At 47.7% G+C, this 18114-nt stretch overlaps 1 protein-coding gene across 1 annotated transcript in view; it reads right to left on the bottom strand.

Annotated features, from left to right (window-relative positions):
* Positions 1 to 16757: 16757 nt before the first annotated feature.
* Positions 16758 to 18114, bottom strand: part of LOC119284689 — a 2859-nt gene continuing 1502 nt past the window's right edge. The window contains exon 4 of the mRNA XM_037563845.1: positions 16758 to 17954. Coding sequence (XP_037419742.1) covers positions 17805 to 17954 — 150 coding nt within the window. The 3' untranslated portion in view covers positions 16758 to 17804. The remainder of the gene's footprint in view (positions 17955 to 18114) is intronic.

Here is an 18114-nt window from a genome sequence, read left to right as displayed (position 1 = left end):
TCATTATTTGTGAGACATTGATGATCATGTGTTTGATCATAAGATACACTTAATGCTTGCTTAATGCTATTATCTTATCTATCTTATGTGATCATTCATTATTCTTGGTGATGAGTGCATGTATTTCATTCTTATCATTTTGAGCGCTCCACCAAGATGTATGTGACATGGAAGAGTAACCCATGACTCTAACTCTTTGTGCATTTGCAGTCCAAAGCAAATTTTAAATATGCACAAATTTAGGGGGAGCTCTTACTTATCACATACTTCTCAAAACGATGATATATTTCATGCTTATTATCATTTGTCGAAGCTTTGATCTATATGTTGTCATCAATTACCAAAAAGGGGGAGATTGAAAGTGCAACTATCCCTAGGTGGTTTTGGTAATTCATAACAACATATAGCTCATTGAGCTAATGCTATTCCAAGATTATTATTTCAGGAAAGCTCAATGATTGGCATGGCATGGATGTGAAAGTGGAACCCTCAAAATGCTAAGGACAAAGGATTGGCTCAAGCTCAAAAGCTCAAGACTCTTCATTTTATATTTTAGTGATCCAAGATCACATTGAGTCTTTAGGAAAAGCCAATACTATTAAGGAGGGATGAGGTGTTGCTTAATGAGCCTCTTGCTTCATGTGCTTAGTGATATGCTCCAAAACCCTCAACTACTTTCCCACTTCCACATATGACCTAAACCCTAAGCCAAACTCGGTCCTATCGATCCTTCCTATCCGGCGCCACCGAGTTTCACTTGTCATTAGCCACTGCCAAACCCTAGCAATTCGGTTCTACCGATAAGGATCTCGGTCTCACCGAGATGGGGTTGCAAACTCTCTGTTTCCCTTTCGTAACTTTTCGGTCTTACCGAAAGAGCGAATCGGTCCCACCGAGATTGCAATGTAAACTCGGTGTTTCCCCTTTGTAACTTTTCGGTCTCACCGAGTTCCACTCGGTCTCACCGAAAGAGCAAATCGGTCCCACCGAGTTTGCCTGACCAACTCTCTGGTTAGCTAATTACCAAATTCGGTCTCACCGAGTTTGTGTAATCGGTCTCACCGAGATTACGTTATGCCCAAACCCTAACCCTATCGGTCCTACCGAGTTGCATGTCAGTCCCACCGAAAATCACTAACGGTCACTAGGTTTACATTTTCGGTCCGACCGAGCTTGTTGATTCGGTCCCACCGAGATTGGAAAACTGTGTAACGGTTGGATTTTGTGTGGAGGCTATATATACCCCTCCACCTCTTTCTCATTCGAAGAGAGAGCCATCAGAACACACACACCATTCCAACTCATATGTTCTGAGAGAGAACCACCTACTCATGTGTTGAGATCAAGACATTCCATTCCTACCATATGAATCTTGATCTCTAGCCTTCCCAAGTTGCTTTCCACTAAAACCCTCTTTCCACCAAATCCAAATCCTATGAGAGAGAGTTGAGTGTTGGGGAGACTATCATTTGAAGCACAAGAGCAAGGAGTTCATTACCTACACACCATTTGTTACTTCTTGGAGAGTGGTGTCTCCTAGATTGGCTAGGTATCACTTGGGAGCCTCCGACAAGATTGTGGAGTTGAACCAAGGAGTTTGTAAGGGCAAGGAGATCGCCTACTTCGTGAAGATCTACCGCTAGTGAGGCAAGTCCTGTGTGGGCGATGGCCATGGTGGGATAGACAAGGTTGCTTCTTCGTGGACCCTTTGTGGGTGGTTGCTTCTTCGTGGACCCTTCGTGGGTGGAGCCCTGTGTGGACTCGCGCAACCGTTGCCCTTGGGTGGAGCCCTGTGTGGACTCGCGCAACCGTTACCCTTCGTGGGTTGAAGTCTCCATCAACGTGGATGTAGGATAGCACCACCTATCCGAACCACGGGAAAAACATCCGTGTCTCCAATAGCATTTCAATTCTCCAAACCCTTCCCTTTACATTCTCGCAAGTTGCATGCTTTACTTTCCGCTGCCTATATACTCTTTGCATGCTTGCTTGAATTATGTGATGATTGCTTGACTTGTCCTAAATTAGCTAAAATCTGCCAAGAACTAAAATTGGGAAAAGGTTAAGTTTTTATTTGGTCAAGTAGTCTAATCACCCCCCCTCTAGACATACTTTCGATCCTACACCTGTCCGGCAGCATGTTTGTCGAACACATGATGCAGCAACCAAGGAGGCAGAGAGCTACATCACACCACGGAACTCCCAGGTGGATTACGATAACGAGTGAAATACTTGCTTTAATATTATTGCTCAGCTTGCCCTTGGAGGGGACCTAGTCCTACTTTTTGCTTATCGCACTACCTGTATCGTTCTGCTCTAACGCACGTTTTTCAATAAACAATGCATTGCATTAAGGCTTTTATTGCATTCTATATATATATATATATGTTCATTTGTGACATCCAGCACCCATACACTCTGGTACGGCCAATACGCTAGGGGCTTAAGCATACCCCACAATACGGCGTGAGAAGTCCGGACACTTTCAACAGTGCGGCACCCCGAACTTATAGCATTATATGCATCCGCTCCGAATCATGTCTTGGGTCAATAGTTGGATTTCCCCGGCTCCCATGTTTTGGTACCTTACGTTCTGCTATATCGGCTAAGGTAGCACTGGGAGAACTACTGCGATTGTGCCCCGGTTATGCTGGGCTAAGCACATCAGTAGAGAAAGCTAAAACTGACTGTCATGATAAGGCGAGAGACTGGTCGCTGTTCGAGAGGTTTTCGAGTCCTTAAAGACTTATGCCGCTTAGAGCGAGGAGTCGGCCCTGTCCAGTTTAAGGCGTGTATTGCGCCCTGAGTTCGGCCTTCCGAATACTAGGGGCTTCGCCGAAATTTAAAATTATAGAATTCTATGGCTAAGTGAGAGTGATAACGCATTATAGTCCGATTGCCTTGTTCGTTGTGCTGAGCACCTCCCTCGAAGGACCCAAAAATGGGAACAAGAGTGCTCAGGTTTATCCCGAACACCCCAGCACTCGTGGCATGGGGGCAGAAGCCGACGACTAGCCATCTCTCAGATTTGATAAACAGCCGAACAGAAGGTAATATTTTAAATTCAAACAAGCGTTGCATAGCGCATATAAACAAGTTTTCATGAGTACATGATTACACGAGCGGGTTTACTCAAATATTGTATCTTTGGTACACTCGTCCGCTACGAGACGGAAACCCTTCGGGACACCCTCATAGTACATCTCAGGGTGGCGATGCTCCTTGCCCTCCGGTGGCCCTTCTTTGATCAGCTTCACGGCGTCTAGCTTGGCCCATTGCACCTTCACACGGGCGAAAGCCCGACGTGCACCTTCGATGCAGATGGACCGCTTGACGACTTCCAGCCGTGGGCAGGCATCCACAAGCCACCTCACCAGGCCGAAGTAGCTGTTCGGAAGGGCGTCGCCAGGCCAAAGCCGAACTATAAAGCCCTTCATGGCCTGTTCGGCCGCCTTGTGTAGCTCGACCAGCTGCTTTAGCTGGTCGCTCATAGGCACCGGCTTTTCGGTCCCAGTATATTGGGCCCAGAACAACTTCTCCGTTGAGCTTCCCTCCTCAGCCCAGTAAAACGTTGCGGCATCCGACACGCTGCGGGGCAAATCTGCTAATGCTCCTGGAGAGCTCCGGATTCGGGTAAGTAACAAGTAATTTACTTTCACATGCTTGCTTTGCATATAGAATGCCTTACCCGCCGCTATCTTCTTCATCGCATCAATCTCCTGGAGGGCCTTTTGGGCTTCGGCCTTGGCATTCTTTGCACTCTCGAGGGCCGCGGCAAGCTCGGACTCTCGCGTCTTCAAGTCAAGCTCCAACACCTCGTGCTTTGTCACGAGAGTGTGGAGCTCTTGCTACACCTCGCCCACCCGTGCCTCATGCCTTTCCCACTTGGTGCGCTCCTTGGCTGCTTTGTTTTCGGCCTCAGATAGTGCTTGCTTCAGGGTTGCCACCTCGGTCGTGGCCCCTGGCAAATTTACGATGATCCTGTCATTTTGCAATCGCATTCTTTTTATACATATCCATAGACTAGGTACTACTTACCTTTGTTCTCCTCGAGCTACCTCTTGGCAAGGCCGAGCTCATCCTTGGACCCTTTAAGGTCCTGCTTCAGTGCGGCGACCTCCGCAGTCAGTGCGGCAGAGGCCAGCAGCGAAGCCTGCATACGCATATAGACATACTTATATTAGACTCCTGCGATATTGTTTGATCCTCTGTTCGGATTTTCTTTGTGAACACTGAATAGAGCATCAGGGGCTACTGTCTATGCGGTAATATTTTCCCCATATTTCAAAAACTTACCTCAAAGCCTGTTAGAAGGCTGGCACAGGCTTCAGTCAGTCCGCTCTTGGCGGACTGAACCTTCTGGACCACCGCACTCATAATAGTGCGGTGCTCCTCGTCGATAGAAGCGCTGCGAAGCGCTCCCAGCAGATTATCCGGTGCCTCTGGATGGACAGAGGTCACCGGCACAGACGTCTTGCCCCTCTTGGAAGGAGGCGCCTGCCCGAGTCTGAAACAACTGGAGGTTCCGACGCAGTGTTCGGCTAAGGGCCAAACTCGGAGCCCTCGGGGGCCTTGTTCCCTTTGCTCCCAGAGTCCGGAAGGTCGCCTTGAGGCGTCTTCGGGACTGTCTCCCCTCGACCCGGTGCCTCTTGAGACAACACCTCGGCGTTGACCGGAGGGCAAGGGGAGGTGGCAGTCGGAAGTGGATCGCTATCCATATCCGACGAGTCCAGGAAGCCGTCCGATGAGGATACGTCGATATGGGCTCGGGACAGTCTGCATAATCACGATTCGGCATTAGGAGAAGCAGTGCGACAAAGGAATGCTATGAGTTACTCCGGTATCCGAATACTTACGACTTCGCCAGGGGCTTGGCCCTGGGCAGCCACTCGTCTTCGCCTTCGGCGGCGGTGGTGGAACTGTCCGGAAGGAGAGTCCTTCCCTTCTTGGACCCTTCGCCCCCCCTAGTTGGGGCGGCCTTCCTTTTCTTGTCTCCCCCGACTGGAGGGGGAGCATCTTCATCTTCCTCCTTGTCTTCGTGGGAAGAGTACGCTGAGGAGTCCTCGGACGATGAGTCCGATATCACCTAGCGCTGGGAACTCTTTCGGGTTCCCTTGGCCTTCTTGGTCTTCTCCAGCACCATGTAAGGAGCCAGAGTCAGCATCTCCGTCAGGAGAGCGTCTGCTGGGCCTTCGGGCAAAGGAGCCGGACAGTCGATCTGTCCGGCCGTCTCCTGCCAGTCCTGTCAAAGGTACAGGAGCTTAGATCCCGCATAGAGTCAAACTATGAAAAACAAGTATCCTGTAAGAGGTAAAACAGCTTATCGCGCTGGCTTGGCGCTTCGTGCAGAATCCGCGATCCTCGGTAGTGGGAGGGGGAACCTCGGCGCCCTTGAATAGCACCTTCCAGTCATCCTCGTGTGTTGTGTCGAAGAGCCTGTTCAGATTTTGGTCCTGGGCCGGGTCGAACTCCCACAAGTTGAAAGCCCGTTGTTGACACGGGAGGATCCGGCGGATGAGCATGACCTGGACTACGTTGACGAGTTTGAGCTTCTTGCTCACCATGTTTTGGATACATGTTTGGAGTTCGGTCATCTCTCCTGAACTACCCCAGGACAGGCCCTTCTCTTGCCAGGAGGTGAGCCACGTGGGGATGCCAGACCGGAACTCGGGGGCCGCTGCCCATGCAGGGTCACGCGGCTCGGTGATATAGAACCACCCCGATTGCCACCCCTTTATGGTCTCCACGAAGGAGCCCTCGAGCCATGTGACGTTGGGCATCTTGCCCACCATGGCGAGTTCGCACTCCGCCTGGTGGCCGCTCACTACCTTCGACTTGACATTGAAGGTCTTCAGCCATAAGCTGAAGTGGGGCTTGATGCGGAGGAAGGCCTGGCACACGATGATAAACGCCGAGATGTTGAGGATGAAGTTCGGGGCCAGATCGTGGAAATCCAGTCTGTAGTAGAACGTGAGCCCCCGAACGAATGGGTGGAGAGGGAATCCCAGTCCGCGGAGGAAATGGGTAAGGAACACTACCCTCTCGTGGGGCCTGGGGGTGGGGATGAGCTGCCCCTCATCTGGGAGCCGGTGCGCGATGTCGTCGGGTAGGTAACCGGCTCTCCTCAGCTTCTTGATGTGTCCCTCCGTGATGGAGGAGACCATCCACCTGCCTCCCGCTCCGGACATGGTTGGAGAAGGTTGAGGTGGGAAATGCGGACTTGGGCGCTGGAGCTCGAGTGTGCGAAAATGGATGAGCAAAGGAGGAAGAAGGCGTGGATGAAAAGGTGAATCCTTGTCCCTTTATATGGGCGGACGAAACTATGTGTCCCTACCAGCCTGGTAAAACTCGCTTACCCCCCAAGCACCGTAATCAATGGCACGGTTGGGTTACCCACGCCCGTATTGATGAGAATCCCGTAATAAGGGGAACACGATCTCTGCTTTGACAAGACGTGTCAAGAAACTGCCTCGCGTTATGAGCAGGGCTAGTCAAAGGAAACGGTTCGAATAATCACCGAGCTATGGCATAATGTTATATTGCCAAAACATGTCGGCAGATTAGGTTTGTGGAAATATTATTCTATCTACGGTGGTATGTGGAAATTATTTTGCAGGGTCGGACACTATCCTTGTATTCAAATTCTTCCGTGATGTATTCGGAGGAGGAACCCGCCTTGCAATGCCGAAGACAATACTGCGCGCCGGACTCATCGTCATTGAATCCTGGTTCAGGGGCTACTGAGGGAGTCCTGGATTAGGGGGTCCCCAGACAGCCGGACTATATCCTTTGGCCGTACTATTGAACTATGAAGATACAATATTGAAGACTTCGTCCCGTGTCCGGATAGGACTCTACTTGGCGTGCAAGGCAAGCTAGGCAGTACGGATATGGATATCTCCTCCTTTGTAACTGACCTTGTGTAACCCTAACCCTCTCCAGTGTCTATATAAACCAGAGGGTTTTAGTCCGTAGGACAACATACAATCATACCATAGGCTAGCTTCTAGGGTTTAGCCTCTCCGATCTCGTGGTAGATCAACTCTTGTAATACTCATATCATCAAGAATAAATCAAGCAGGACGTAGGGTTTTACCTCCATCAAGAGGGCCCAAACCTGGGTAAAACATCGTGTCCCCTGCCTCCTGTTACCATCCGCCTTAGACGCATAGTTTGGGACCCCCTACCCGAGATCCGCCGGTTTGACAATGACACATACCCTCAGCCCCGAGGGAGAACTACTCCCTCATCGTCATGGAGAGCACCGGGATGATGAAGATAGCCACCGGAGAGGGATTCCCCCTCCGGCAGGGTGCCAGAATGGGTCTAGATTGGCTTTCGGTGGCTACAGAGGCTTCTGGCAGCGGAACTCCCGATCTATTGTGTTCCCCGATCGTTTTAGGTTATATGGAGATATAGAGGAGGAAGAAGTACGTCAGGGGAGCCATGAGGGGCCCACGAGGGTGGAGGGTGCGCCCAGGGGGTGGGCGCGCCCCCTGCATCGTGGCTTCCTCGTTGCTTCCCTTACGTGGACTCCAAGTCTCCCAGGTTGCTTTCCTTCCAAAAATAAGTTCCGTGAAGTTTCAGGTCAATTGGACTCCGTTTGATTTTCCTTTTCTGCGATACTCTAAAACAAGGAAAAACAGAAACTGGCACTGGGCTTTAGGTTAATAGGTTAGTCCCAAAAATAATATAAAAGTGTATAATAAAGCCCATAAACATCCAAAGTTGATAATATAATAGCATGGAACAATCAAAAATTATAAATACATTGGAGACGTAGCATCGAGTATGCGGTCCAAGCTGGACGGGCCCGGATTGCTTCTTTTGAACACCTTTTTCCGCTGATCGGATTTAGAGCTACTGAATCCAGCATTAACTGTCGTGTCTTCGGCGTTGTCGCCGTTGTTGCGACGCTTGTGTCTGTTACGACGTGGCCTGCCGTTGCTATCTTTGGCATCTGAATTGCCAGGGTTTCTTGAAGTATTGTTGCTGCGAGCCAGCCAGCTATCCTCGCCTGCACAAAAGTGGGTCATGAGTGTCGTGAGGGCTGCCATGGACTTCAGCTTTTCTTGGCCGAGGTGTCGGGTGAGCCACTCGTCGCGGATGTTATGCTTAAATGCCGCTAAGGCCTCGGCATCCGGACAGTCGACGATTTGGTTCTTTTTAGTTAGGAACCGAGTCCAGAATATCCTGGCTGATTCCCTGGCTATTGGGTTATGTGACTCAAGTCATCGGCATCCGGTGGTCGCACATAAGTGCCCTGGACGTTATCAAGGAATGCGTCTTCCAAGTTCTCCCAACTGCCAATGGAGTTTGCCGGTAGGCTATTGAGCCAATGCCGAGCATGTCCTTTGAGTTTTAATGGGAGGTACTTGATGGCATGTAGATCGTCACCGCGGGCCATGTGGATGTGGAGGAGGAAATCTTCAATCCATACCGCGGGGTCTGTTGTGCCATCATATGATTCAATATTCACGGGTTTAAAACCTTCTGGGAATTCGTGATCCATTACTTCATTAGTGAAGCATAGGGGGTGTGTGGCGGCTCTGTGCCGGGCTATATCACAAGCAGTTCATACGAGTCTTGTTTGCTATATTCGGCCCGGCCGATTTGCTTTTAGTATATCCGGCGTGACGGTCGTCGTCACTCGTTGAGGCGCGAGCCCGTGATCCGTAGATCGATCTTGTATGTCCTGCTTTGTTTTCCAATACGTCTCGCAGGTCCTGCATGTTGCCCCGGGCCTTGGTGTTTTTGTTTGACTGGCGATGGGGTGCGGGCTCGACTTCAGGCTGATACGCCGCTTTGTCTCGGCCACGAGGTGGCCGGTCAGCCACATCATACGCTGGTAGTGTAGGCTTTAATGCTTCCTCCTTGAGTTGGGGTAGCAACCTGCGCTTTGGGTATCCTTTGGTTGGGCGCTTGAGTTCGTATTCCTCGGCTGCTAGCACCTCGGTCCATCTATCCGCTAGCAGATCTTGATCAGCTTGAAGCTGTTGTTGCTTTTTCTTCAGGATTTTAGCTGTGGTTATAAGCCGACGCTTGAAGTGCTCTTGCTCGACGGGATCCTCAGGCACAATAAATTCTTCGTCGCCGAGGCTCACCTCGTCATCGGAGAGAGGCATGTAATTGTCATCCTCTGATTCTCCGTCTGCCGCCTGTTCCTTAGGGCTAGTTTGCCCATCCTCCCGCTCGAAGCCTGGTTGGAGGGGATTGTCTTCGGCACTGTCCGTAGCATTATTGTCTCTTGTGCCGGTATCGCTGCTTTTGCTATCGCGGGGCTTAGAGCAGCGCCGATGACGTCGGTGCTTAGATTGCTTCCCGAGGGGGTTATCCTCCATTGCCTTATTGCCATCACTTTCTTTGGGGGTGTCCACCATGTATATATCATATGATGAGGTGGTTGTCCAGCGCCCTGTGGGCGGTGGTTCCTGTTCTTCTCCTGCATCGTCGTCCATACCGTCGATGTCTTCGGAGCCGAAATCAAGCATGTCGGTTAAGTCGTCGACAGTGGCTATTAAGTCGGTGGTGGGTGGGGGCGAATTTCTTCGTCGTCCGCTTCCCACTCGAGCCGGACACAGTTCGGCCAAGGGCCTCCTGACAAGGAGAGAGACCTTAATGAATTTAGCACGTCGCCCAAGGGCGAGTGCTAAAAGATATCCGTAGAGGTGAACTCCATGATCGGTGCCCAATCAGATTCGATAGGCATGGACGCGGGAGGCTTGGAGCCTGTGGCCGGGGACGAATCCAAGGGTCCGGCAAGACAGGTCTCACAGGAGGTGAAGTCAGTATTCGGCTCTATCACCGCTGGGTGTAAGGCCTCCGTGGCGGGGTCCATCCACTCGTCCTCGGACGGCACGATCTGCTCCGGATTGAGGGCCGGAGTAGCCACAGGTGTGATCTCCCGAACATCGTCCGGCGGCAGAGCTAACTCATGCTCATCATGACTAAGTCTCCGCGGATGTCGGCAGTATAGTTCAAGCTTCCAAACCTGACCTGATGGCCAGGGGCGTAGCTCTCGATCTGCTCTAGATGGCCAAGCGAGTTGACCCGAAGTACGAAGCCGCCGAATACGAAGATCTGTCCGGGGAGAAAAACCTCACCGTGGATCGCATCGTTGCCGATGATCGAAGGAGCCATCAAACCTTATGGTGACGACATAGTGGAACTCTCAATGAAAGCACCAATGTCGGTGTCAAAACCGGCGGATCTCGGGTAGGAGGTCCCGAACTGTGCGTCTAAGGTGGATGGTAATAGGAGGCAGGGGACACAATGTTTACCCAGGTTCGGGGCCCTCTCGATGGAGGTAATACCCTACTTCCTGCTTGATTGATCTTGATGATATGAGTATTACAAGAGTTAATCTACCACGAGATCATAGAGGCTAAACCCTAGAAGCTAGCCTATGATTATGATTGTTGTCGTCCAATGGACTAAACCCTCCGGTTCATATAGACACCGGAGGGGGCTAGGGTTACACAGAGTCAGTTACAAGGGAGGAGATCTACATATCCGAATTGCCAAGCTTGCCTTCCACGCAAAGGAGAGTCCTACTCGGACATGGGACGAAGTCTTCAATCTTGTATCTTCATAGTCCAACAGTCCGGCCAAAGGTTATAGTCCAGCTGTCCGAGGACCCCCTAATCCAGGACTCCCTCAAGGAGTTCATGTATTCACTAAGTGCTAATGCTTTGGTCCAGCACTCAATTAAAAGGAGGCCTTAATATCCCTTAGTTTCCAATAGGACCCCGCTGCCACGGGAGGGTAGGACAAAATATGTCAAGCAAGTTCTTTTTCATAAGCACGTATGACTATATTTGGAATACATGCGTACATTACATTGATGAACTGGAGCTAGTTCTGTGTCACCCTATGTTATAACCGTTGCATGATGAATGCCATCTGACATAATTATCCATCATAGATCCATTGCCTACGAGCTTTTCACATATTGATCTTTGCTTTGTTACTTTTTCGTTACCACTGTTATGAGTGCTACACAGCTGCTACTGTTACTATTGCCACCGTTACCGTTACTTCCATACTATTTTGCTACTAAATATTTTGCTGCAGATATTAAGTCTTTCAGGTGTGGTTGAATTGACAACTCAGCTGCTAATACTCGAGAATATTCTTTGGCTCCCCTTGTGTCAAATCAATAAATTTGGGTTGAATACTCTACCCTCGAAAACTGTTGCGATCCCCTATACTTGTGGGTTATCAGGGGGCACACCGGCCCCTTTGTGGCTGGTGTGTTTCCCTCTTGGCCCATTAGGCCCATATAGCTTCCCAGGGGTTGACTGGAACCCCTTCCGGTGACCCGATATGTACCCGGTACCCCCATAACACTTCCGGTGTCCGAATACTATCGTCCTATATATGAATCTTTACCTCTTGACCATTTCGAGACTCCTCGTCATGTCTGTGATCTCATCTGGGACTCCAAACAACATTCGGTCACCAAATCACATAACTCATATAATACAAAATCGTCATCGAACTTAAGCACGCGGACCCTATGGGTTCGAGAACTATGTAGTCATGACCGAGACACCTCTTCGGTCAATAACCAATAGTGGAACCTGGATGCTCATATTGGTTCCTACATATTCTATGAAGATCTTTATCTGTCGTACCGTAATGACAACATACGTTATTTCCTTTGTCATCGGTATGTTACTTGCCCGAAATTCGATCGTCGATATCTTCATACCTAGTTCAATCTCGTTACCGGCAAGTCTCTTTACTCGTTCTGTAATGCATCATCCCACAACTAACTCATTAGTCACATTGCTTGCAAGGCTTATTATGATGTGCATTACCGAGAGGGCCCAGAGATACCTCTCCGATACTTGAAGTGGCAAATCCTAATCTCGATCTATGCCAAGCCAACAAACACCTTCAAAGATACCTGTAGAGCATATTTATAATCACCAGTTACGTTGTGACGTTTGATAGCACACAAGGTATTCCTCCGGTATCCAGGAGTTGCATAGTCTCATAGTTGAAGGAATATGTATTTGACATGAAGAAAGCAATAGCAATAAAAACTGAACGATCAACATGCTAAGCTAACGGATGGGTCTTGTCCATCACATCATTCTCCTAGTGATGTGATACCGTTCATCAAATGACAACACATGTCTATGGTTAGGAAACTTAACCATCTTTGATTAATGAGCTAGTCTAGTAGAGGCTTAATTACTAGGGACACAATGTTTTGTCTATGTATCCACACATGTATCAAGTTTCCGGTTAATGCAGTTCTAGCATGAATAATAAACATTTTCATGATATAAGGAAATATAAAATAACAACTTTATTATTGCCTCTAGGGCATATTTCCTCCAGTCTCCCACTTGCACTAGAGTCAATAATCTAGTTCACATCGCCATGTGATTTAACACCAATAGTCCACATCACCATGTTATTAACACCCATAGTTCACATCGCCATGTGACCAATACCCAAAAGGTTTACTAGACTTAGTAATCTAGTTCACATCGCCATGTGATTAACACCCAAAGAGTACTAAGGTGTGATCATGTTTTGCTTGTGAGAGAGGTTTAGTCAACGGGCCTGCCACATTCAGATCCGTATGTATTTTGCAAATTTCTATGTCTACAACGCTCTGCATGGAGCTACTCTAGCTAAATGCTCCCACTTTCAATATGTGTCAAAGCTTGCATCGATGTAACTCTTTACGATGAACTCTTTATCACCTCCATAGCCGAGAAATATCCCTTAGTCCTCTAAGGATAATTTTGACCGCTGTCCAGTGATCTACTCCTAGATCACTATTGTACTCCCTTGCCAAACTCATGGCAAGGTATACAATAGGTCTGGTACATAGCATGGCATACTTTATAGAACCTATGGCTGAGGCGTAAGGAATGACTTTCATTCTCTCTCTATCTTATGTCGTGGTCGGGCTTTGAGTCTTACTCAACTTCACACCTTGCAACACAGGCAAGAACCCTTTTTTTGACTGATCCATTTTGAACTTCTTCAAAATCTTGTTAAGGTATGCGCTTTGTGAAAGTCCTATTAAGCGTCTCGATCTATCCCTATAGATCTTGATGCCCAATATATAAGTAGCTTCACCAAGGTCTTTCATTGAAAAAAATCTTATTCAAGTATCCTTTTATGCTATCCAGAAATTCTATATCATTTCTAATCAACAATATGTCATCCATATATAATATCAGAAATACTACAGAGCTCCCACTCACTTTCTTGTAAATACAGGCTTCACCATAAGTCTGTATAAAACCATATGCTTTGATCACCTTATCAAAGCGTATATTTCAACTCCGAGATGCTTGCACCAGTCCATAGATGGATCACTGGAGTTTGCACACTTTGTTAGCACCTTTAGGATCGACAAAACCTTCTGGTTGCATCATATACAACTCTTCTTTAAGAAATCCATTAAGGAATGCAGTTTTGACATCCATTTGCTAGATTTCATAAAATGTGGCAATTGCTAACATGATTCGGACAGACTTAAGCATCGCTACGAGTGAGAAAATCTCATCGTAGTCAACACCTTGAATTTGTCGAAAACCTTTTGCGACAAGTCGAGCTTTGTAGATAGTAACACTACCATCAGCGTCCGTCTTCCTCTTGAAGATCCATTTATTTTCAATGGCTTGCCGATCATCGGGCAAGTCCACCAAAGTCCACACTTTGTTCTCATATATGGATCATATCTCAGATTTCATGGCCTCAAACCATTTAACAAAATCTGGGCTCATCATCGCTTCCTCATAGTTCATAGGTTCGTCATGGTCTAGTAACATGACTTCCAGAACATGTTACCATATCACTCTGGTGCAGATCGTGCTCTGGTTGACCTACGAGGTTTGGTAGTAACTTGATCTGAAGTTTCATGATCATTATCATTAGCTTCCTCTCTAGTTGGTGTAGGCATCACGTGAACAATTTTCTGTGATGAGCTACTATCCAATTCGAGGGAAAGTACAATTAACTCATCAAGTTCTACTTTCTAGTAGCGTCGTGGGAGGGCGTGTGGAGGTGTGTCTCCAGCGGATCTCATTGGATCCGGTCGGTGTTTGTCTTCGGTGGATCCGCTTGGATCCATCCGTCTGCAGGTTGGATCTTTCCGATCTAGGATTTTATTCATCGGCGACGGTTGCCGTTTTGGCGCGCTGGTCCTATGGGGCCTTAGCACGACGACTTGCCGACTGTCTACTACAACAATGTTTGTCCGGCTCCAATGAGGGAGGGGCGATGACGGCGGCGCGCCTTCGGCTCACTCTAGTGCTTGTAGTCGTCGCTAGGTGGTCTACGGACCTGGATGTAATTCTTACTTCTGTTGTTCTTTGTACTACCTTGACAAATCGATGAATAGATTGAAAGTTTTCTCGAAAAAAGAAATGAATCGGATCCAAAAATATTCCACAAAATGACCATTTTCATGACGACTGGATCTAAGACGCCATTCTAGATAGCATGACACCTTGGCCCGGGGCATCATGCTAGATAGAATGATGTCTTTTTGGTAGAGGTAGTCGTCGCGCCATCCAGCATGACGCCCCATCCCATGGTGTCATGTAGAAGGGTCACTTGTGAAAAAAATCAGATCAGGTTGGTTTTTTTTTGCTTTTTATAGGCCAATTTCACACTTTTTTTTTGCCTTTTTATAGGCGAAGTTTAAGATCGTTTTTTGTAGAAGTTTCAGAAATGGGTTGTATTTGGCTGCTTTCACCCCTCAGATGGGCTTTTGCTATTTTGCTGGCCCATATCCGTGCTAGCGCCGCAAGAAGTGTTGTGCACGTGACAGACTGATAGTGAGAGGAGCCGGTTCCTTCCCCACCATTCCCGTACCTTTGTTTCCTCTTCCCCTACCTAGTCTCGAGTCCTGACCTACCAATCTCGACCTACATCCCTACTCTTCCACCGCGTGCGCGCGTGGCCTACAAGCCACCGCCATGCCCATAGCTCACGACCGCCGGCTGACGCCTCCCCTCAAACCCCTCCACCGTTGCCGGCTTCGCCGTTCCTGTTCATGCTCATCGCCTCCCTGCTGTCCCGGTCACGCCCGCAAGCTTTGGCCGTCGGATTTTGAGGTATGAGCTTGTTTTCACCCACTAATTAGTCCCCACTGATCTACACAATTTCTAGGTGTGCTGGTGCATACCTGGTACACCATCCAGATCTAGATCCGCCGTAGATCCAGCACCTTACTGATCGGGCATTTCTATTGACAAAGTAATAAAATATGCATCAACCTTTAATTTGATGTTCTGATACCAAACATTCAGAAAAATGTTTTAAGTTGCTAATGGCTTCATACCGAAGGTGGAGACGACATGATAAACTGTTCTTTTGCATTCACTTTATGATAAAATAAGCATAGCTAGAATGGTACTATTTGGCCTATGACTGTAAGATTATTGCAGTTGTTGGCACATTTTTTGCCGAATTAAAAAATCCCCTATATTTTTTCAGTAGTAACTGGACAAATTTCAACTTTTCCATAAATGATAAAAGTGAAATTTGGTACAACACTGAATTTGTTGCATGCTGCTTGGAATTTGGGTGGTCCTGTGCGACTTTGTTTATCGAAAGTGAGTGATCAACGACGCACACTTTCTCGAAATCAAAGGACATGCACTCATCTTCTGGGGAAATATGTGGCATGAACTTTGCTTTTACGCTATAGCATGCGATACCACCACACAGTCTGACCACTTCATGCATCGGATGTGCATCTCTCCGCTCCCGGTCACGATGATATTGGGGCTGCGTGGGAGCGATTACTGGCATAGGGCGCTAGCTCGCACGCCAGTGCAGCCCTTCTTGTTTTGCTTTCTCCTTTTTATATGTGGCTATTTTGTTAATGTGACCTGACTCCTACCACTTTGAGCAGGTAGTGTACTGATGAAGACAGAGATCGAGGAGGAAGGCACCAGAGGGTCCTGGACTGAGGAGGACAAATCCCTTTGCGCTTCTGTGTTGGGCTTAGATGCCTTCACATATCTGACGAAAGGTGGAGGTGCCATATCTGAAAATCTCGTAGCAGCGTCTGCGTTGGTGGGCTTGCAAAATAAACTCCAGGACCTAGTTGAAGCTGATGGTAAAAGCCTTCGTTGGAACTACGCCATCTTCTGGCAACTCTCCCACACCAAATCTGGTGAACTTGTCCTTGGCTGGGGTGATGGATCTTGTCGTGAACCCCATGATAATGGAGGTAATAGCATCCCAGGTACCCTAACTTGCATCCAATGTGATGATCTAGTCCTAAACTTGCAAAACTAGACCAATCCATACCTCAACTTGCATCCAATGTGATGTTTTAGTCCCAGGCCAATGAGAACTCGCCAATTGGCTGGGCCGGTCAGCGCGTGTAGTTTTGCACAAAACCCCCTGCCGTTTGCCTGATTCAACCCGCACTCACCCCCCACCTGAATTAAGAGTGTGTTTGGATCGTGTCCTCACTGGTTTGCCTGGGCAAAATAGCTGCTTGGGAGTTGCATGGACATCTCAGCAAAAAATGCCTGGCCAGGCACGACCATGTTTCTAGGCTGCGTTTGGTTGCTGACCTGGGAACGTGCTTGTGTGGATAAATGGCCCAGGCAGTGTTTGGTTGCTATATTGCCTGGGATTGGAGATCACCGATATGCATATGCTAAATATAAATATAAATAAATATGGTCGGACTTTTCAAAAGCATAACAAAGCCAAATAATTTGATAAGCAAAAAGTAATAATAATCTGAAGTTTCATAAGCATAACACTGAAGGCAAATGATTTTATAACTCTGACGATACACAGCAACATTGCTGTTGAATAACCACAATGCATTACATTTGATTAATACTCATTGTCCAGCACATCTGGAATGCAAGAGATACACAAATTATCCTTGTGGAATTAACATAACCAGAAGTCTAATTATGTATTCATCCTGATACTACCTAGAAACTTATCCAAGTCAGAAAGCAACACAGCTTTCACATTAGCATCTAATAATCATATCATGCATGCTGATACTACTTGGAAACTAAGCAGAAGGCTGTAGCAAAATAATACCACCATCAGCCATTACTTAGACATCAGTTGTGCATAGCCAAAAGCTAGTCATTGACTACTTAGAAACTAGTGTTTTGCAACCAAAAGGATCCAACAATATGGTAGACCACCAATCAATCTTACTCAGAAAGGGCTAGAGTTAACAGCAGGATCATCGCCAAGGTTACTAGCAGGATCTTTGTTTCCAAGGTTACCAACAAGATCATCGCCGACACGTTTGCCAGCAGGATAATTGTCAGATAAGATAAGTATGTATACACCCAACGCTCCAGGTATTCTTGACCCATGTTGACAAGAAAACCTCGATGGACTGCAAATTCTGGCTTGCATAGATGCATCCCGACCGACATCCTCTCATCAGGTGGCAACGGAATCTTCTTGAGCATGTCCCATAAAGGAGCATTTGGGTCCTTTGGGGCTACAGTCTGTACTGGACTTGCAAGGGTTTCTCGTATGCCTATCAAAGTACTTGTGAGCAGCACATCCATATTAGTGTCATCTTGTGATGCTTGAGATGATCTTGGCTTTGACCTTTTAGCTTTATCATTTTGTGGTGGTGGCAGAGTATTTGGCTTTGCACTTTTTTTGAAACTTTTCTTGTTAGGCTTTAGAGCCGCAACATTGGACGAGGAAAATCCACCATGAAAATTAAAGTTTTTGGATGGCTGCTCCTTTCTGACCGATTGAACACGCGAAATATGCTCAAGAGGAGACATTACAATATAGGAAATGACTATGATTGCATCCTATGTGGGCTGCACATTGAGGAAACACTGGAACACCTCTTTTTTGAGTGTCAATTCAGTACTGAATGTTGGTCCAGCCTTGGAATTACGTGGAATCAGGGACAACCTCGCCTGCAACATGGAGCTATTCCTGACGGCCGCATGGAGTATCTGGAAGGAACGCAGCAACAAACATTTCAGGGGGATGATGCCCTCAAAGACTTCATGGTTGGATAGGCTTAAGACTGATTTTTCTCTCCTTACCTATAGGGTTAAGGAAAAGCATAAAAATCTCATCCCACTCATCCTCTCCTCTATAGCTTAAGTCCCC

Source organism: Triticum dicoccoides, chromosome 4A, assembly GCF_002162155.2.
Source record: "Triticum dicoccoides isolate Atlit2015 ecotype Zavitan chromosome 4A, WEW_v2.0, whole genome shotgun sequence".
Lineage (NCBI taxonomy): Eukaryota > Viridiplantae > Streptophyta > Magnoliopsida > Poales > Poaceae > Triticum > Triticum dicoccoides.
The sequence above is the reverse complement of the archived record's forward strand: the minus strand, read 5'-3'. Positions and strand labels throughout refer to the sequence as shown.